Source organism: Psittacula echo (assembly GCF_963264785.1).
Source record: "Psittacula echo genome assembly, chromosome: 3".
Classification (NCBI taxonomy): Eukaryota; Metazoa; Chordata; class Aves; order Psittaciformes; family Psittacidae; genus Psittacula; species Psittacula echo.
Genome location: NC_137736.1, coordinates 39,790,816 through 39,813,573, shown reverse-complemented (window position 1 = coordinate 39,813,573; position 22,758 = coordinate 39,790,816). Strand labels below are relative to the sequence as shown.

Below are 22,758 nucleotides of genomic sequence, written 5' to 3'. Positions count from 1 at the left end.
AGAAAAATGAAGCTTATGTATCAGCAGCTTGCAGCACCTGCCTATGTAAGATCAGCAATCCTAGTGTTTGCAGTTCTTTTAAATGGTTGTAAAAGCTGGTTACAGTGTTCACACCCAAAAGGCAAAGGCTATTTTATCAACAGAGCAGACTGTTTGGTGCTCCACAAGTGTTCTAAAAAAACTGTGAGTTAGAAAATATGGGGTAATCCTTTTGTTATTTTTCTTTCATTAAATGATTCTAGTAATAGTCTTCATAGTTCTTAGGGTTCAGGCAATAAAGAATGGCACCCCCAAATGAAAATATAGTTGCACCCCAAGCCAGGCCATAGCCCCAGTTGAACTCATGGTATATTTTCAAGCTGACCGTTTCGATGAACTTGATTGGGTAAAGGACTAAGCTGCACACCTGAAGAACAACTGAAAGAGAAAAAAACCCAAATGTCAGAAGAAGCCTTCTTTAGTTTCCATAAAATAAGGAAAACATCACATAACTGAAACTAGTATTTTAAATGCTCTTGGTGCATGTTAAGCTTGTAAGTGCTGCTCTGTTTGGGAAAAATATCACCTTCATTTCATTCACAGAGAACACAGCAGTTTTGACATTCCCTCGTTGATGAACACACATTATTGGTATGGTGTTAACGATGACCTGTCAGATATCCACAAAATAAACAGTGAAACCAATCTTTATCCAATTCTTTTCTGTCTCTTCTTAGTGTTTTAGTTTGCAGTCATTATTCCTTCCATAACAACAAAACTAAGATCATTTGTTCTATAGCTATAAGGAAGTCAAAATGAGAATCAAGAATAAACAACTATTGAGAAATATAGCTCAGAATGAAATAATTTACTTAGCTTAGACATAATTCATTGTAGCAGGCAATACATATTATACATATTTATGCTCAGTAGAGACTTACTGAATTACATATTTCACATGCATTACCGCGTACTGTAATCAGAATTAACGCTATTGTTAGAACACCAAGGAATCTATAAAGTTTGATCAGTCACGAGACTTCCTAATGGCAAAACATTGCCTTGTATAACAAACTTGGAAGTGCTTCTTCTTAGAAGTGGTTTGTGAGGGAAAAAAAAGAAAAAAAGCTAATAAAACAGATCAAATGCAAGGCAGTAAAAAGCTTAAAAATAATTATTTCCACAGCACTGTCTCTGAGAGTGCCAGATCTCATGCAGCCTGATCCACACATCTGCACTGGAATTCACGAAACCTGTTAAATGCTGTGCTACCAAAAAAACCCAAGAAACAACCCACAAACAAACAAAAAAACCCCAATCAACACTCAAACCACGAAACCCACCCCCATACAGTAATCTGCAAAGGAAAATACACAGATGAATCCCCCAAATTTTCACAATATTTCGTCAGTACACATTCCCTTTTAAATTCAGGAACACTCAACAGAAAATTGGGACAACAGTTTCTATGGTAAGCAGGTGAAAATTACACTTGAAGACAAGAACAAGCCACATGATGTAGCAATTCCGCAGGCCCCTAATTCTGCTTCCCACAAGACTAAACATCACAGGAACATACAAAACGTCCTTTTTGCCCCTCAAGTACACAATATAGCCTTATCGCAATGCTTCCTTCCAACATGTAATACTAGCAATTTTTCAAGACTCCAGCCTGTGACTGCCTCTGCAAACTACTCCAGCCCGCCGATTACAAGCAGGCTGGGCACATCCACACAGTTAAGCACATGTATAAGTATTTACAAGCCTGAGATAGATACACTCTGATGAAAGTTCAATGGTATACAGTGTAATGTCATAATAGCTACTTTTTTTTTTTTTTTTTTTTAACATTGGCTAGGTCATTCTGTACAGTTAATTAGGTATTGTAAGAAGAACAAACACTGTTTAGAGAATTGTTTCAAAGCCAGTGCTGACACAAAAGGCCAGCGGATAACAGAGACAAAGACTACTCTAGACTACAGAAGTCCTTCTGAAATTACACTGAGAAAATACAGGAAAACAAAATAATGTTAATTTTTATTCTCCTCCTGCTTGAACACTCCACACACTCAAAATCTGTCATTGCCTTTTCATTCCCACATGTACACTTTAGTGTTGTCAAACTGGCACCTTTCATTAGCCCTGAAGACCAATGCTTACCTGTCCTCTGGATAGGACTGGTACAGGGAGATGGTTTCCAATGTTCATTACACCTTTCGTCATAACATTATAAAACATTCATTGGAAACTCCCACCTGCCCTTAGCCTACAGACTAGTCTTGGGACTCTTACCTGAGACTGACAATCTGAATGATGTTTGGATAGTGGAATTTTTTATGTGGATACAAAAATCCACAGGATTTTTTTAATCCTGAAGTTATTGAAGTGTTATTCTGTGTTATTCCATTTCAGTATCATTTTTTTTCTCCCAGCTTACAATACACTGTGCAACACTGAAGAAATTTTGACAGGTTATAACTAGAGGAAGCACCCACTCATATGAAAAGATTATGTATTCCGCTTTTGCATAAAGAGACCATCATTATACTTCAAACCACCCGAACATATGTTCAGCTTTCAGACACATCTTTAAGACCATTCAAAGTCAAAAAGGATTTCCTAAGATGAATAGAAACCAACAGGTTTTTCAGTGGCTTCCTTAACATGCAGCATCTCTGCTGAGTCAATACAGAAACTGCTCTGTGTGTGTGTGTCTGTGTCAAGTGACAACCAAGGAAGCTCTCCACCTTCCCTCAATCTAAAATATGAAGTATGCTGAATTTTAATCTACAGACTGGACTTGTGGAAACAAAAACAAAAAAGTGATTATTTTGTAATAGAAAAGTTGCTAAAGCAGCAACACCCATGACAGGTATTTTAGACATTTTTATAGTGAGGGTCCTTGCTTTTGTACTACTGGTCCAGCTACACTATTGTAAAACTCAGAGGAAGTGCTGGCAGCAAATGGCCAGTGGCGACAGCCACGCTGCATAACACTGCTATCACACGCTGCTATAACAATGCTATGCTTATACATCACTGCATAATCACTGCTATCAGCTGCAGAACACTGCTATCACTTTTGCCTCCTGTCATTGTTTCTCCCTTTAGAATGAGTGGGAAGAAAACTGTGTAGGCTAGAAACAAGTTAGTGAAGTTAGGAAAAATGACCAGTATGGCCCCAAAAGACGTTAAAAACAATGCTCACAACTACTGATCTGTTTCTGATGAATTTAAAGACACTCCATGTTATTTATGTTGGCCTGCGCATGGGAAGCATGCCAAATACCTTTCTTCAGAAGCACTAGTCTTTTCACATAGAAAAAAAAGGCTGCAAAAGAAATCTTAAAAAAATTCCACTTCAAAATACTATTCAAAAAACACCAGCCATCTCAAACCAGACTATTTACTTCAGGCTTAGACCAATTTTCATGAATAGCACTATGATGCTTACAAGACAATCGCACCAGAACAGAAATACTAGTTTTATTCCATTTACATTAAATACATGTAATTATATATACTTACCATATTAAACACCCAGAAATCACAACAAATGCTTTAAAATTACCAAAATTTAATTTCAGTCATCTCGTTTTTTCTCTTCAAATGCTTGACTAAAACAGTTTTGCTGTCAAAAAGAAACTTATGCTGTGCCATTTCTAACTGGTCTGTATTTGTGAAAATGGTGGTGCTGCCAAGTAAGTTCTGCTAAGTGTTTCTGCTCCCTATACCACTCCTCCTGTTCATTAACATGGCTAAAGCACTTCATTAATAACCAATGAGTGTTGCAGTTTCAAAGATAAACACACATGCAACTTCTCTCTAAGCTGTTTGTATTTAATACAACCTGTGCAATTAATTGGGAAGCAGCATGAAGAGAAAGGGGGCCTGTGCTGATTTTTAAAATACTGCTAGCTCAAGCACAGGCCACACCACTACACAGATGACCAAGCATTTCAGCAGGAGGCAACAAAGAGCTTCTCAATGAATGTGTAAGAAAGAGACACACATACAAGCAGAAAACAAGGATAGACAATGACAGGAGTATACTGTTTTGATACTTAGATACAAACTCAGGAAGGCTGAAGCCCATCTGGAGCTCACATTAAGCTAGGAAATGGCAAAAAGGGTAATAAGGAAGAATTTCCACAGGTGCATTAGTTGCAAAATGAAGTTCAGCAAACACATTCATACAATGATGGACAGGAAAGCCAGTCTAGTGACAAATAATGGATTGTGACGCCTTCTCCAAGACCTCTAAGTGAAAGTGACAAGGTCTGGAAGGGTGCCAGCAGATCAGCAGTGCAGGAACTACTCAGGGATGACTTAAGAGTTGCATCCGTATCAATGGGAACAGATGGGATTGACCCAAGGGTGATGACAGAGCTGGCTAACGTAATCATGAGCCCTCTATCATCTATGAAAAATCACAGTGATCAGGAAATATGCAGATGACTGGGAAAAGGTTAATGTTGTGACTATCTTTAAAAAGGCTAGAAGTGAAAAATCCACAGAATTATAAGATGGTCAGCCTCAACTCAATCCCTGGAGTCGTTATGGCATACATCATCTTGGAGTCCACCTCCAAGCAGATGCAGAAAGAAGTGGCCATCACAAGTGAACATGGCTTCACCAACCAAAGGACAAGGGTCCAGAGGGCTGCCAAGATAATCAGAATCCTGCAGTACACTATTCTTGAGAAGAGGATGAGAGAGCTAGGTTTATTTAGACTCATGAAGAGGCAGCTAAGGAGTAATTTCAAACCAGCCTACAGTTACCTGAAAATGTAGCTGCAACAATGATAAAAAAAAAAACTCAACCAAACAACACTCTTTGTGGTGACCAAAGATAATGGCACCTGAAATAATGGCAACCCAAGATAATGGCAATGGACACAAATCTGAACTTCATACATTCAGGATGGACATTAGGAAATGTATCATAAGGTGGGTAACATGGCAGTAGGACAACACGCTTGGAGAAGTTGCGGAATCATCATCCTTGGAGCTCTCCAAGACTGGTCCAGACAAAGCTGCAGCTGACTGACCCAGTGTTAGTGACTGTCCTGCCTCAACAAGAACGTTGGCCCTCATGACCTACAAAATCTCTTTCCTATCAATATTTCTTTGATGCTATGACACTTTTTGCCACCCTGTAGCAACTTGTACTACAGTCCGACTTTTTCAGACCATTCCATCAATTTCTCAGAATCAAATTCTTTCCTCCAATGTATCTGCGTTTTTTTCTACTTACATTGTAAAATTTGACAAGTAGACTTTTATTCTATCTTCCACATCACTATCAAAACAGAACTCAGGAAGCAATCCAGAGAGACTGTGCTCTGACTCTCTGTTAGAAGAAAAGGATACATCCTCTAAATATTCTCCAAATATTAACTGTCAACATTTTTTAACTCTCTCACTCACAATACTTTCACTTAGCCCCTGCTTCCCTAGCTTACATGTGAAAACATCCTGTGAAATGTCTCAAAAGCTTATTAACTTCAACAGATTATTCCTATAAACATTGTTAAAACTGTTATAGACCCCGAAAGAAAAGGGAAAAAAAAAAAATATTTTCAATACCTTTTTTTGTTTGCTTGTATGGACTTTCAACAACTAAACTTTACCTTTCTATCCCTAAATTAAGACTTGGTTGGCACTCAGTTATCTGGTAACTGCATCATGAGACTCCTCCACTGTCAAGTTTATGAACTTGTACTTTGCAGATGCAGCTTTCAGGGCCAGTTTGGTTCATAACCACCAAGATACTCCAGCAAGAACATAAGCTAGTGACCTCTACTAGACAAAAAAAGCTGGGAAGAGCTGTATAAGAAAAGGTGGCTCCACGCAAGAGTGTCCACAACTGCCTCTCTGTATGCTCCACATATTTCCATTAGCTGAGTTATTCGTGTTCCTCTCTCCGTTACATAGAGCTGACAGTATGTATTTTTAACACATTCATGTCTGTTGATCTCCTGCTAGCTTATTCTCAGTATCTAGGTTGAATTTCTTTTTTGTCCCTTTGCTTTCTCATCTCTTCCACTCCAGTCAGTCAATCTTCTTCCTCACCTACAGAGCTGCTAACTGAAACCTGAAGCTGAGAATTAAAAAAAAAAAAAAGTTAAAAAATCAAAGCTAGAAGAAAAAATGCCTGGAGCCAACTGTTTGAATTCTAAAGTGCCTGGAAAATACTTTTACATTTTGGTCCTTCTCCCACACAGTGATGTTTTCTACCTGACACCCACAAAGATCATTAAATGTCTCCGGGCAATTCATCCTGTGTCCTTCTTCCAGAGGCAGCTGGCAGACTTCTAACCAGAGTCATACAGAACACTTGGTCTTGTAAGTAGGCCCACTGGTCAAGGTGGGCTATAACCTCAAAGACCTTCTGTGAAATCCCGGTGAAGGTTTGAATCCATGGACAGTTGCACAAGGCACAAACTCTACTGTGCTGCAACTTAACTTTCCTCTCTTCAGTAGGGGATCCTCTTTATGACTCTTTCAAGATATATCAGTCCATATTCACATCTAAAAATAGCTGACATCAAACCTAAAATCTGTAGGAAATGACAGTAACAATTTCAGCGTCAAATCCCAAAAGGATTCTCCTCACATCTGCCAGATAATGAAGTAGAATGGAGCAGACTGTCTTGGCCTCATCATCTCTCTTCTTACATGCTTCAGGTCATAGCTATTTAAAATGTGTATGCACACAACACATGCACACAGGCAAAGGAAAGAGGCGAACACCACTCATAAGTTAAAGCAGCAATGTATTTTCCTTTATGATGCAAGTAAACATTCATCCCCTCTATCCTCAACCTTTTGTAGTAAAGGCTAGAACTAATTTTGTGCAGAGGAGAAGAGATTAATCTTTAACATAAACAGTGGGATTTGGGGAATTTTTTTTCTTGGGGAAAGTTGTTTCTTTTTTTTTTTTTTTTTAGTACAAACTTAACCATATACTAAATGAGCAACATGGCAAAAGAGGCAGTGTATGGCTGAATAATTGCTAAGTTACGACACAGTATTATGAGAAATTAATTCAAAAGCCAAACAAAAAACCACTAGAGAAATTCAACAGTTCCACTCCCTTCAAAGTTAACTGGCCAACGTGCTTTGTAATCTCAAAATTTATACTAAATTTTAAAATAATGGCACTAGTTCCTTTATTCCTTCAACCAAGCAAGCAAAGTGACACATAGAACAAAAAGATAATACTTCCACTCAGAAAATCTGATCCTAGGTTACATTCATTTCCTAAAAGCAAATGAAATATAACTTATCAATATCTCTAGAGCAAATAAAAGTGCATGTTGAAGCACTGTGGCTCAATCAAGGTAACGTTATCAGCAGGGGGCAGCAGGAGCCTTCTTCAAAGCTTCGTTTCATTCCTGAATAACCCTGCAAAATCTGCTCTCTTATCTTTCTGTATTCTTGCAAGTGGCGTTTTATAATACATCCCAAAGACTAGGTTCTGTCATCCTCTTCATTATGGGCTAACAGAAGGGGTTTAAGCTGCTGGCTCCAATGCAGATACGAGTGACAGGATGAAGGCAAACTATGCTTGGAGTATCTCAGGAGAAAGAAACATCCGTGCTGACCAAGCCCCAAAACACCAGCATGTATAAAAAGAGATGATTTGATATTGTAATTACACCTCACTGGAACAGTCTTACAGACAGTTCAGATTTATAGGTCTCCCTTAAGATTTTGTGATAGTTTATATAAACTGCTCCATTTTCATGTTTTTAAAATGAATCAGGGACTACACTATGACAGCTTGTTAAATTAATAACTAAGTAAGCAAGCTGACACATTGAAATTAATTCCTCGTTGCACAGAGGCATACATAAATACCTTGCAACCTAATCCTATTTATTTTCACACATCGGGCTTCAAGAGTTCACATCTGGGAATTAATTTTCCCATTTTAAAATTGTAAAAGGAAGAACATTAAAATAATAGAAATGGCTTTGTGTGAAGAACAAAAATGGGGCCATCAAGAAGTGCAAAGTCACAGATTAAAAATGGTACTTCGAGATTTATCCTTCATATCTCCTGCTGCACATACTTCACAAAGTAACAAATGTAACACAAATAAATAATTTCTTATGAACTAATAATAGTGCAACTGCAAAAATGATTAATGCTGTAGAGAACTGGTATCCTGACAAACCTCACTGGAGTTAACAAAAATAAACCAAATGCCTCTGAATTAGTATGCAGAACAAGACACGTCTTTCTTCACCAAAGTGAAGCTGCTCTCATCACGTTGCTGATAATCTGCTTACCTGCAGCAAAGAGCATGACTGCAACTGGTCTGTAGAACCGCCTCCGAGATCCCACGCAAATAGAGATCAACCCAACCAGGAAAGCTATGAGAATAATGGCAGCACCACCCAGCAGCAAAGCAAGAGTCGCTATCTGCCAGTCTAGGGGAAAAAAAAACAGACAGAGGAAAACAATAATAATACAGTTTCAGTAAAACAAGTCCGTAGGTCAGACAGAAAAGCAGAATATGAGGAACACAAGAGGCTGCATCAAGGCTTGAGTAAACAAATAACTGTGCTTCAGATTTCTTTTCTCCTAATTAGTGAAACACCTTTATACAACAGATGCAACTCAGGAGCAGAATGCTACAATCCCACACTTTTTCTAAGGCTTAGTCGGCCTCTTTGGGATTTTGGCTCCAGTAAGACTGAATAATTTGGTCCCCCTGGTTTTTGTCCAATTTAGAATGAGAAATTGAGGCCGGGTCACAATTAGCTAGTCCCCAGTCTGAAGTAATCTTCTCACATAAGACAGTGAAAGTCAAACCACTACTTGAGCTGATTAGGATGACATAGGAAGGCTCATCATACACACTTGGCACTTGGGAAGCCACATAATATGACTAACAAGACTAAGGTGTAGGAAGGAGATGCTTAAAGGAATAAAAAAACCCCTCCACACACACACACAAAAAAGCGGGGAGGGGGGAGGGGTTAACAAATATTAGATGTAGAGTGAGTTAAATCTGAAGTCCATTTTAAAACATCAGTTATCCTTAAGTGTCAGTTTTTCTTTTCTTTCCCCAAAATCAGCTTCTGGATTTGGCCCAGTGTATTTTCTAATTATTTTGATACATAATGAATGCAGTTATAAACAACATCCTTGTAGTCTTAAATCACATAAATGAAAAATCCATTTGCAAGCTGATGATCTAACTTCGGAACTTCCATAGGATTTTACAAAGGCATGGGCTTTGTGCTGCCTCTCTCTGCTGAAGACTATGTAAGATCTTTTCTCCCTCCAATAACAGTCATCAAGAAAAACAATCAGATCACTCCTATTTATTAGTACAAGGAAGATGATCTAAAATCCGCTTTTGGGAAAAGGACCTATGGATCCAATGCATCTCTCATTACCCTGAACATACTAGCACTCATACAATATTCAGGATAAAATGTCCAAATGCATGACAGTTCCAAGAAGAAATTAATTACTTCCAAAATAAATTTAGAGATATTGAGGTTCCTAAAAGAAAAACAATGACAAAAATCCACATCCTCTTTTGGAAAAGAGCAAAAGTCAATGTTTTAAAAAACAGTACATCCAGTTTCAAGGTGGATCTAATCTGCTGAAGATACCAACAGTGCAGCTGTCAGGCTTGGGAATGGAAGGCTGGCAGCTATTACCACCAAAGAGCCTTCATATATTATATGAAAAAGGATGAAGGAGATTAAAGAAGAAAGTGAACAGAAAAGCTATAAAAGCATTGCTCAAAAAAAAAAAGTTATTTTAAAGGTGGCTTTGTGCAAGTACACGTTTATTTTCATTCTTTTTAGACATCCAGACTTTGTTTACTAATACTTATAAAACTACTCAATCTTCCAAGCTATTTTACTCCCAAAACCCAAGGCTGGGAACAATCTCTTGTTCTTCTACCATCAGCAATGTAATCTCTAACATCAGTCTGCTGTGTCCCCTTACTGCTTTACTATTATTGAGATAAAAATGTGATTTTAGTTATATTATTTCATAACATTATACATGCAACATATACATATACATTTAACAATATGTATTTCATAACATAACTAAAATATGTTTAGGAATGTTATGAAAAGTGGTTTTTAATGCTGACATGATCCTTCAGAAACACCATGTGGTTAGCATACTGATGATTTAGAAAGTATTCTTCCAATATCTGAGTGCATTACAGATATAAAATGCGGAAATAAATTAACAGAATGGACCACTCTGGCACAACATGAAAGCCATCCGTGAACTAGAAAATTACACAGATACAAAGACTAGACTCACAAATCCATATTGCCCCGAAGTCAAAAGCCGTACCAAATTGATGAAATGAATTAAAATGTCAGACAGGAAAACTCAGAAACTAAGATTTCTGGAAGCCATTATAAATAATAAAATATTAAATGTTATCTTCACATTGATCAGATGCCAAAGTCTAATACAAACAGAAGGTGTGCAACACTGGAGCAGCAGCTAAATGGAAAAAAGCCGAGTATCCTACTGCTTTCCAAAAACACATCGGCAAGACCACCAAAAAATGAAAATAACTGAGGTAAAAATGATATAAGCGTGAGGTTAGAATATAGTTTCACTTTCAGGACACGTATCTATGGATTTTGGAAAGGTTAAAAAATAAACAAACTACCTCACTATAGTACTGATGTGGGAGTGAAAAGGACAAATGAGTGTTGGGAGACACCTACACTCCCAACTAAAAAAGAACTGACTTAAACAAGATTAATTTCTTGAGTAAGAGAACCTACTCAGTGATGTTGACAGCAGGACAAAACCAAGGCTCCTAATGTTCCTCACTACTAGCTGAGGATCAGGTATTGAATGTTGTGCTCTGAGCTGCAATGTCTGAAACTGCCTTCCTATTTTGGCTCCAGCCTCCATTCGCAGGAGCATACAATACTACCAGCCTTTGCCTTGAACTGCAGCCAAGAGGGATTCTGGTTAAGGAATATCACGAAGGTAAGATGCTAGTGCATAAAGCATGCTGGACTGAATTTTCCCTTATTGCCTACCATGGAAGCTACATGTATAAGTCTCCTTGTCATCTTAGAAAAACCTTAGCTTTCAATTCTGAAGTCATTTGATATGGTCACAAAATAAAACTTATGTTGCATTAAGGAAGCAGTATCTTCTGCATGAGCCTTCTACTTAACAGCAATTACTTTTTGAGGAAAAACGCCAGGCCACTAGACTTTATACAAAAGAAAGGAAACACCAAAATAAAACTGAATCACTACTCCTGAAAAGAAGAACACCCTGTGAAGTTAGATACCTAAAACAATACAACCACACGGAGCAAGTACAGTTTTCTACAATAAAAATATGTAGTGTTCTTCAGACTACCCCAGAATGATTTATAACACACAGCATCAAAATTGGAACAGCAGATTGCTCTGTTACATTATGTTACTGGTACACAGAACATAAACATCATAAACCTACTTTAAAGTACCCAAAATATGCTTGCACCATTTCTAGGCATGCACCAATCTTGCAAATAAGATACTATACTCAGTTCAGCAGGCTCAGCAGTTTGGTGAGACTGCTTGTTCTCACAGAGATGGAAACATGCATAAACATGAGCAAAACAGGACCTTATAGACAATAATTATTAGTTTCTTGTATTCAAAAGACAATTTGGGTACACTTTAGGAATGCATGTCAGTACTTTCCTCTGTACATCGCTACAGTTTCTTTACACTACACATCCACTAAGGAAAACATTAAAAATTAACACTTCTTGTGTAAGCACTCCCATAATATAGTTCTAGATTTCAAAAATCACTGTCATCTCAATCATGCGCAAATTAAGTTATGTTGATTTATAACTGTAGAGTCAACAGAAAGAGTAACTTTAGTTTTTTTCAGTGTTCTGTCATTTCAGCAGTATGTTAAGAATCACACTGATGATGCCACCTATCCCATCCAAACAACTCAAATGAACGCATTTTTGACAATTGTTAAGCTTGTTAAACTTGAGACAGATTTCTTAAGAAAAGCCTCACTTATTGTATACTGTTTCTAGATCTGAAAATCCAAACATGTTTTTGTACCACATAAGAAGCATCACAATGTCTATAATCATGGGAAATATATACTGCTGTTCTGACAGTGATGATAGTGTTATTGTAACAATCTGCCTGTTAGTTTAGGGATGTGGATTTCAATATTTGGAAATAAATATAAACACGAACCTAGGTACTTAACACATTTTCAAAACATATATGGTATAAAGTTTATTAGAATTACCACCTTTGGCTAAAAAACCAGACCCACAAACCATGATGATACTGTTTCTTTTCAGTTAATTTCTCATACATAAGTCATGCCTTTTTGTAAGGACAGCTTGGTCTGATTGCTCTTTGGAAATTCTGCCTGTTTCTTAATGATATGGAAGCACAGGGTTAATAGCACATTGAAATGTGTGACCCTCGTCCCTTCTTCCCCCCCAGATGAAATGACCTAAGGCTTTAAGCTGTATATTCATTTTTAATTAAGACCAGCTCTATCTGCTCTGTTCCTTAGGCAAAATAATACTTTTGTACTAGGATAAAATCAGGAAAAGCCATAATAGAACGAAAAAACATCTCAAAGTTCTGAAATGTTTATTTTAATAACTAAATTATTTTTTTTAACACAAGAAAGAGTAATGCAAAAGGCTAGCATTGTCATAGATTTCATGTTTCCAGCCAAAATTACATATTTCATATATGTGGTACTCTAGAGTAAAAGAAATAATGGACATTAAAACATACTGGGGAATATGTCAAACATTTGTGTATAGGGCTCTTTCAGATAATGCAAGTGAACGGAATTAAGCTCTTTGGAAACAATCAAATATTCATTTCTTTCATAAAATGATTCTCCATCAAGTCCTTTCCTCACAGAGGCTGAAGTAAGAATATGCATGCAGCTGTTACATGACGAAGGTAATGACTGAGCTGCTTCTAGCACAAAACAACCTTGGTAAGAAACAAAACACAACACACTCTTAGTTAAGTTTTTCTGATTCATTGCAAAGCTTTCACTTATCAGGTACCTGCCCTCAGCCAATAAATATTCTTAGAAATTATAGCATTTAAGTTCAAGAATAATGAATTTGAAAGAAAGTGTCAAGTATAGCACAGAAAGTTGAGGCACCCACGCATAAGAAATTAAATATAACCCACTGAGTGTCATAACAATCAACTAAGATAAATAAGATAGCTAGAGATATTCCTAATTGCTTCATATTCAAAACTATTACTAAGTTTATAAACACCCATCAACTTAGTCATCAAATAGGCAACAAAAGTTCAGAAAGTGTTGTGATTATATAAAACCACAAAAGTAGAATCTAGTTTCTGAAAGTGCATTTGTCATACCACCAGTAAGTTGTCCTCTTTCTTCAGCATGACCAGATGCACAGACTTCTGTGGAAAACTAAGCTCTACTGAATTCAGTGGATATACAGAGGTAAAGTGAGTACTGCAGTGGCCATTAAGTTCTCACATATAATTACTCCACGGAAAAGTCAGTCCTTTGGAACTTCACCTGAGCCAAAATGATGGGTTTTAAGGAGCTGCTCAGATGGATTCTGCTCTGGATGAAGGAGATACAGGCTAAAGCTGTGAAGTCTGGTGTCCCCAAGTTACTCAATGCATACTCTTCCACTGTTGTACAGCCAGCATCACAAGAGCCTTTGAGACTCCGTAGCACGTGCTTCTGTACACTGGAGCGAGAAGCACTTTCCGGCAGAATCCATACCAAACATCCAGTAAATTGCTCTAGCCAGTTTTCTACAGTGAGCCCTTACAGAAATATCACACTAAATATTGCCTTCACGTTGTCAGTTTGAATAGTATACTTATTACCGCTAGCTGCTGCACAGACATACATTTTTGGATTACGAATAAGATTTTTCTAAAGTGCATCCTCAAGTCACTCAGACACTTAAAAAGCGTTGCCAGAGCTGTGGGAGCCAGCCAGCTGTGGCTGAATGCATAATTTCCTTAAGACAGAATTCAAACACTCTACACCAAAGCATTCTTCTGAAAGCCGTGAATTTGAACACACAAAATAACTACATGAGGTCACAGACAGGTTAAAAAGAAGCTGTTCATGGAAGAGACAAAACTATTTTCTGCTTCTTCACCAGATTTATATACTGAGCTAGACCCTACACACAGCAGCACATGGGACAAAGCCCTTGATAACCCAGGTCTTGAACAAAGCAAGTGGGCTTAAGAGCAAGGCTGTCTCATAGCTCAAATTCACCAGAACTTTGACAACTCCTAGACAGAAATTTCAGCATTTTATGTTGGGTACCAAAATCCCTACTTCCCCGCTGTGGATTATTCAGAGGCTCCACATAAGGCATCAGTCACTTTCCACTTACTGTACAAGACACTTTGCAGGATGATTTAGTGATCCTGACAACACATGGAGAGTCATTTAGAGCCAGTCAAAGAAAAGGAGAACAAGCACAGAGACGTGCCCAAGAAACACCTAACGGGTGCAAACCCAGCTATACCTGTGTCTTGCCAAGATGCAGAATGCTAATGACCACAGCTGACTAATGAAGGAGGAAAGGCACACAGCTCCTCCTCAGAAGCAACATACTGGGGCTAGAAGACTTCTCAGAAACCGCAAGGTCTTAGCTTCCCAGCTTCAGACTCAAACCTCTGCTCCCATTTCCCAGAATAATTTCTTAACTGCTAGGATAGACTGAAATTGCTCTCCTCTTCTGCCTACTAGACTCAAGATGGAAAAACAGAGGCATGAGATCTATGAGGTGTGCGAAAAAATATGTACAAGGGAATCCAAATCTGATTCTCGAAGCACCCCTTACCTAACTGGTCCCTTCTAACCTCATGGGGCTGTTTATGCACTGACACACAAAAAAGCTGAGCATTACTGTAAGTCAGCCCAAACTCAGGGCTCTCTCACCTTTGAGGGAAAAAGCCTCTACCAGTCAGCTATAGAGTCCCTCTTGCTTGGGTTCCTCCTATGGCTTTCCTTTTCTCCACAGGAAGAAAACCTCCACCAGAGAAGAGGCTGGATCTGTACCAGGGAAGGTAACACCCTGCTGGCAGGATGCTCTGGGCAGTAGGTGCTCTACTATCTATCCTCCTCAGCCTGGGAAGGCGGTGCTTGCTAAGTCAGGGGAATAATTAGGCAGTCTCTGCTCACCTTTCAATGGCAAGAGGACCTCCCCTGCTTTCCACCCAAAGATGCCACTGAGCATGCAGGACATAGCTTGGTTCCCAGAGAAGTGAACAGCACACAAAGCAGAAATGCTCTCAGTTTCTCAAGGTGGTCTCTACAGCAGCCCTGAGAAACAACTAGGCATCACCTGCTTGATGTCTCTTCTGCAGCTGCCATGTTCATCAGACTATGTGTGGCCCTGAGGCTGCTGGACTCAAACTTCCTGTGTGCTTTGACACTGCAGCAAGTTTTATCTCCCATCTGTACAGAAGATCAGACTGAACAACAAAAGCAATAAAAATATGGTAAGCAATTCTGCTATTGTGCAAAGGAGATGGATTTTGCAAGACAACAAGACAGTCTAATGCCTGGGGGAGTGTTACAGATGTATGAGCAACCTGAAACATAGCAGGTGCTTACTCATCTGCCCACTGACACACATCTCTCCTGAAGATTAAAGCTTAGATGCCCTATTTATACAAAATATATACACTTGGAGGGAAAATGGGGCATGTTGTACACACACTCTTCGAGCCATGGCCTGCCTTTATTTCTAAAATCATGGAGTAAAGTCCTTTAAATGCAGTTCATCCTCAAATAAAGAGTTAATTGGTGCCATTATATAAATCTTTATTATTTAAAGGCAGCATGCCTTGCACATCATTTTGCCAACAAAGGACTTCAAGACAAGCACAGCATTACAGAAAACCGTGTAATCTATAATTCATTCACAGAATAGTACAGCATGTACTCAGGCATTTCTTCCATTGGATACATAGCATTCTTCTGAGATTAGCTCACTACTATGCCATTTTAATTACTGGATATTCATTCATTCAATAAAAAAAAAATGCACACATGTACAACTCCAAGAACCTCACAAAGACCTGGAAATCTCAGAATTATGTCATTAGGGAAGAAGTGTGGGAGATGTGTTATACCAGCTTTTCAAGAAAAGCTCACCTTTTTTGACCTCTTCTATATATATTACTACATTTTAGTAATCTGAAGGAAGAAGTATACTTCAGGTTGGAGCAGGAATGTAATTATTTCCCACAGTTACTGATGCTCTTCAAGCAAATTGGCAATCTTTTGCAATTTTCATAACTCATACCATTGTTCCTTGCAAAAAGTAATTAGCATTTAAAATAGTGCCAGAAGTACTTCCCATCAAAACTATGGCCTTTATATTACAGAATTGGAACAAGTAAAAACACATGAAGCAATTGAAGCAATACAGCTGTATAGACTTTATCCCATCTCCTGCTTTCTACCTTGAATCTTATGTGGTCATCTTTGGCCATAAATCAGTAGCAGAGACAAGGCTACTCCCTACGTGATTCTAAATATAAAATCTCATCAAATATTTAAACCACTATATTATTGCTAACACAAGGAACAGCTTTTAACTTACTGGTGCAAAGCTTCGTTATTTAATAAACAAGACTTAAAGCAACAGGATACATTACTGATTTTAAAATTGCAATGAACACAGCAGTAACAATAACCCATTAAAGCTACAAGTCTTCTTTCTGTTTGTTTTTATGGGGTTAGGTTTGGGTTTTTTTAGGAGTATTATCACTGATAAAGTGTGGTGCTCTTCACCAAATAAACACATACAAACTTCATGTATTACATTCAAATGTGCTGTAACCATGTCTCTTAGCTAATTGGAGAACAGTGGCTGAAATGGTAGCCTCCATCACACTGCAAAGTCCAGACTACTAAACATGACTTTTAGACCTGCTGCTCCCACAGTGCTTGGGAAGTCTGAGGCTAAAAGAACTGCTCCATTTGTAAAAGAGGGAGCACATCTAAACACATTCTACCTAGGGCTACTGTGAGGGGTAGTCAACAAATTCAAGGCATTCTGAACATACTGAAGGAACCAGGTAGACATTGGGCATAAACAGAGTCATCACAGAATCACAAAGTAATTCAGGTTGGGAAGAACCTCCAGAGGTCATTCTATAGTTCAGTTCCCCACAAAAAGCCAGGCCAATCTCCAAGTCATACTCAACTTCAAAGTTAGATCAGCTTGCTTAGGGTCTCAGATGCAGAGTTTGAAGTCATATGGCTTTTGATTTTATATCCACCTTATGAAGCATTGGGGATGATTATTAAAGAGAATAATACGCAAAATGACGGACTACAGCTTTCAAAACCAGAAGGAAAGTTTTATTAATTGCTCCTTACATTGCATGAACCACTTTCTTCAGACTTAGTAAAATTCATTCTTATTTTATAGCAAACTATCAGCCTTGCTGAGCTTTTTACAAATATGTGTCAACATCAATGCTGAGCAATGGTCCAGATTTTCTAATGAGGAATCTGCTTTTGTGCTAGCAATTTCCCCTCGGAACAACTCCTTAAACTCAAAACAAGCAGATACCATCCAAGCCTACTGAGCCATGTCAATTTAGATATCTGCACCCAATGTATAATTAAGGTTAAACCCCTCCAAGTGCTACTGAATGAACAGCCTCTGATGCCTTTTTTTTTTTTTTTAAGAACAATTTATAACACAATTATACGCATAAAACCAGACACAAGTTGTTTTACTGCACTATGTTGTAAGTTCACCTTAGTGGTTTGCTCACCACTAAGTTTAAACATGCCCAGAGGCCCTGCTGCATGTATTTCCTTAAGAATGTTTTGTTTTTCAAACATTGATGGACAGTTCTTAGAGAGTATAATATTCTTAAAAATATGTTTTATGTTCCATAAACAGATGTACAGGTTGTTAAGTAACAAAGTCACATATCCCCGTCCACCAGAATGAATACAGCTAATTGGAACGAAAACCATTCAAACTTATGTAAGCTATTTTCACAATAAACTGAAATGCTGCAAAGGAGCCATTATTTTCTATGAACAGCAAATATGTGCACTGAAGACAAAATACGCAATGTTTACCTATAAATCAGATTCTATGGAATAATTTATGTCTTTCACATCATATTTGTGTACCTTTGATTTTGTGGCTATAACATTATGTGAACTGTAATGGCTGCAGTCTATTGCACAAATTCAAATTTACTGTAATTAATTCTGCAGGAAGATGACAACTGTGTGCACAGGTACAGACACACCAGACAGTTGTACATAAGACGCACTTAATTTTAGGCAGATGCTGTGATAGAAATAAATATTCATACATAATTCTTAACTCTTGATAAAGCCGTAAGTGAACCATCACAAATTAGACATAATCCACTTCAAATGAGGTAAAAAAAAAAAAAATTTTCTTCAAAGACACCAAAGGAACACTCCAAACTCTGTAAGTTTCAGTTTTTTCAGCTTCTCCTTATGTTGCTATTAGTGAGAATTTTTTAATTTCATCAAGGGAAGAGAGATGAGGGATATGCAAGAATACCTTTCTGAAATTACAGGAAAGAATTGAACAGGTGATTTACCTACACCCTAAAGACCCAAAAAGAACAAAAACAAATTAAGATGAAATATTTTATAACATTCAGATTTCTAAAAAATTGACTATTTTACATACTTGAACCATCACTATTATGAAGTACTTGCACAACTTTACCAGTAGTATATGAGAGCAAGGGATTGCTTGCAAGCTATAAAAAAGGTTCTCAAAACAGTGACTGAATGAATGCACACACACATACTCCAAGCACTAGCAACACTCAAGGAAAAACAAGGGATTATTTCCTGCTATAGCAGCCAAGGTAATCATGGTCTGTACAGCTCCTTCTTCTCTTCATCACTACATTGCCCTTTAGATAGCAGTCAGGGGTCCTAAATCTAATTACAACAAAAGTTTTTAATTAAACCTTGAACATGCTTTAACAGCTTCTAGTGTGAGCTTGCCCTTGATGGTGCCACTTGAGGTGCTCTCCTTCAAGGGATGATGAAGTAAATCTCTTTAAAAACCAAGGGTGAAGATGCCTTTTTCCTGTGTGTACTATTGCTCTTCACAGCTAGCTAGCTACAAAGCTCTTTGCACTGGTATCAAGCTAAAGAGCTTTCCCTGTGGGAGCTCTCCACTACCTCCAAAATATACTGCTTGCTACATTCTCAATGTAGGAGGAAAGTACACTTAAAATATTAAGGCACGCACAAAAATGGTCTCAAAAGATGAGCACAGTCCAACTTGGTGAACTTATTGGGAGCCCTCCTACTGACTTTAATGGAAATTTTAACACACTAGCAGAAGGTAAAGCGAGAACAGTACAGTTTCTCGTATTCCAGGTATCCTCAGAGCCCAGCACTGTGTGCCAGACATAAGGAAAGTGAAAGGTTTATTCCAGTCACCTCAAATAAAACAACGATTCGCTTATTCCCCAGTAGCTTGTGAAACCTGGCCTGATCAGACTGGAAAGTATCTGAGGAAAATGAGTAAAGCCCATACAAGGAACTTGAATAAAACTGGACAGGCAGGAATTTTTGCACAGGACAGAAGAAGCACCAGGAGAGAACACATTTTCAACGCATGACATGTAACAAAGCTACATTTCATTCCTATCCATCCTCACCCATTCATCTTCCACCTTCCCATAAAAGACAGGTGACCAATAAAGCAACAAAAGAGATTAGTGTCCTTTTATACTGTTCCATAAGCTGTACCACTGTCTTAATGTCCCACTTGTGTGTGTGTGTGTGTGTACATATGCATGCATGGCAGGCAGATGGATTGATGGGGGAACCCAATAAAGTGTGTGCAAAACTGGGAAGGGGGGCAGGATTTGAAGCAGGTTCTCATTCAAGCCATCTGAAAAGTCTTTCTGCAATCAAGGGGATACTATTTCAGGAGACAGGGAGAAGGGACAAAGGATTCACGTTGCTAAGGAGACACGTAGAAGCTGACATTCCTACATAAATTTCCATTTATACTGGGGAAGGAAAAGAAAGCTCTCTGAAGTTTGTGTAGATACCCTGGTAACTGATTGAAAATGACATTTCTTTACAATTTCTTTTGGCATTATGTGATTTGGAGCAAAAACCCAAACAAATTCCAACCCTCGAATATTACTCCACACAATGACAGGACATAAAAAAAAAAAAAAGCACAGCAGCAAAGGAACCTGTGCAATTCCTACTCAAGCAGAGATCGGTTATTTCCCAGAACCTACACAAAGATTTCAGAGACGCGAGGAAAAAGGAAAGCATCTAGAATACACAGTAAGCCCCTTGCTTCCGCCCCCCAAACATCTTGTCCCTTTATGATTTACCCACCGGAGAGCACAGTGATCCAAATGGATGAGTTAGCAACGCGAGTGTGCGTGTAGGGGGGACAGGGATGGGGATGAAAAGGGGAAGGGGGTAGAGAGGAAGAGGCTGGCTTCATTTGTTTCTATCGGGACTCCAAAGTTACTATCAAGCATAAAGTAAATAAAACAACCCATGCAAACCGAAACAATCATGGTCCTACAAAACAATTTACTGAAAAATATTCAACAGGCAGCTTGTTTATATCATTCACAAGCCGGTTTTTAAGTACTCCGAGCAACAGTGAAATGACATTTAAAAAAAAAAAAAAATAGAAGAAAGGACAGAATAATCGATGACCAAAAACCTAGAAAGCTTAAGAACAAATGAGCAATAAGAAATCAAAACGGGTAGTGTGCCAAACAGGCAAAGGAGTATGAAAGGCGAGGGAAAGATCAGTACCTGCTAGAGGAAGACACATACACAAGCACAACCCAGGGGGACGTAAGGAGCCAGACTCCAGGCGTGCTCGCTCTGGACAAAATAACAATCGGGTTTGCCTTAGAAAGCCCCAACTTTCCAAGATTAGTGATTTCGGGGTATGGGGGATTTATAAAATACTTGATCTCCCTTCTCATACAGCTTCTCACTGTATGGGTACAACTACAACACGGAAAGACAATCAAAACTAGCGCAAACTCGAGTTCTTTCCTGAAAACAGTGAAAGGCAGACACGGAACCAGCCATCCCTGTCGTTCACAGCATCCAACCTCACGCCTCCCCTGCACTCCTGGCCATCCTGCGGGCAGAGGGACGAGCCGAGGACGGAGCCCCTGTTCCCCCCGCTCACGCCGTTCACAGGGACCGCCGCCGCCCGCGCTCCAACCTGCCAGCAGGGAGGTGTGGAATCGGGGCCGCGCAGCCCGGGGCGGGGAGGAGGGGGAAGCACCAGAACCGGGAGGAGGATGGGAATGGACGAAGCAGCTCGGGATAGGAAGGGCTACAGCGGTCGGGAGGACAAAGGTGCCGGGGGCTTTCCCAGGCGGCTGCCAGCGCAGGGAGCCAGGCGGGGAGCAGGGGAGGCAGCGCGCGAGGCGGGAAGTCCGGCGGGGCAGCGGGAAGGTGGCGGATCCAGGGCCCCGGGCACTGCTCTGGTCCAGTGGGGGGTGGAAGGGAGCAGTCAGGCTGGCCCTGTGAAGGGGCTGGGACCCAGTCCCGGAGGGCACAAGGGTGAAGGAGATGGCTCAGGGTATGCTGGAGGGGCCGCCAGGGCAAGGGGGGCTGGGTGAGGTGTCAGCCTCAGTGCTCGGGTTGTAGACCCGGAGGAGCAGGAGGCGACCGAGGTAGAGAGAGAAAGGGCGGACGGAGGGACCGGGCACGAGCCGGGCTGTGCGGTCGTGATGCCGCCGGCGGAGGGGAGTGGAGCGCGGGGGTGCCGGGGCAGACCAGGGGCAGCCGTATCTCACCGCTGTGCAGTGTCGACTCGCAGAGCCAGCTGTCCAAGTTGCCGGGCTTGCGGCAGGACTCCCAGAGGGACAGGTAGTATTGGTGATCCGCCGTCACCCAGGCAGGGCTCAGCACGGCTCCCAGGTCCAGGCACAGCGCCAGGAAGATGCACACCAGCCCCACGAGCTTCAGCGGGGTCAGCACCGAGACGCGCACCTCCTCCATGCCGCTGCCGGACGAAGCCATAGGACCCGTGGGGAAGACGGAGGAGGAGGACAAGGAGGACGCGCTGCCGCCAGCCCCGAGGGGAACAGGAGCGAAAGCCCAGCTCCGCGCCGAAGGGGCGGGAGGAGAGAAAAGCAGCGAGACCAGCGCTGACTAACGGCGAGGACAGGCTTTTGCAGGCGACGAGCAGCGTCGCTCCCTCCCACCCTCCTTCGCCGCGCTGCCTCCTCGGTGTATCAGGTGCAGAGCTCCCCCTAGCCCCTCCGGCGCCGCCCGGTCCGGCCCGGCCCGACGCGCTCCTCCCCGTGCCCGCCCCTATCGGGCGGTGACCGCGGCGGGGCCCAGCTCGAGCTACGCCGGGAAAGGGGGGAGCTGCCGCGCCGAGTGCGGGGGTCGGGAGAGAGGCCGGGGCTAGAAGCGGTGTCGGGTGCGAGTCCGCGTCCGGTCCGCAGGGGCAAAGTTTGGGGAACTTGCTGCCCCGCCCGGCCGCCCCCGAGCGGCAGTTCCCCGTCGCACGGTGGAGATCGGGGCACCCCGGTCTTCCCGGTGGACCTGGGATCGCGCGGATGGCCCGGCGTCACGCGTGGAAGCGGAGTGTCCCGCCGTGCCGTGGCGGGGGGGCAGCGGGCGTCGCGCAACCTGGTTTCCACCCGCTGCCGCCGTAACGCGCCGCTACAGGGAAGAAAGGAGAAACCGGGAGAAACGG

General features: G+C 40.7%; 1 protein-coding gene across 1 annotated transcript; it reads right to left on the bottom strand.

The window, feature by feature from the left end:
• Positions 1-238: 238 nt before the first annotated feature.
• TMEM47 (transmembrane protein 47) lies at positions 239-22,073 on the bottom strand (the record flags this gene model as incomplete). The annotated part of the gene is made up of 3 exons (XM_080613920.1): positions 239-417; positions 8,279-8,419; positions 21,848-22,073. 3 exons carry the CDS (start codon positions 22,071-22,073, stop codon positions 239-241), a joined length of 546 nt encoding a protein of 181 aa, XP_080470046.1.
• Between the last annotated feature and the right edge of the window lie 685 nt (positions 22,074-22,758).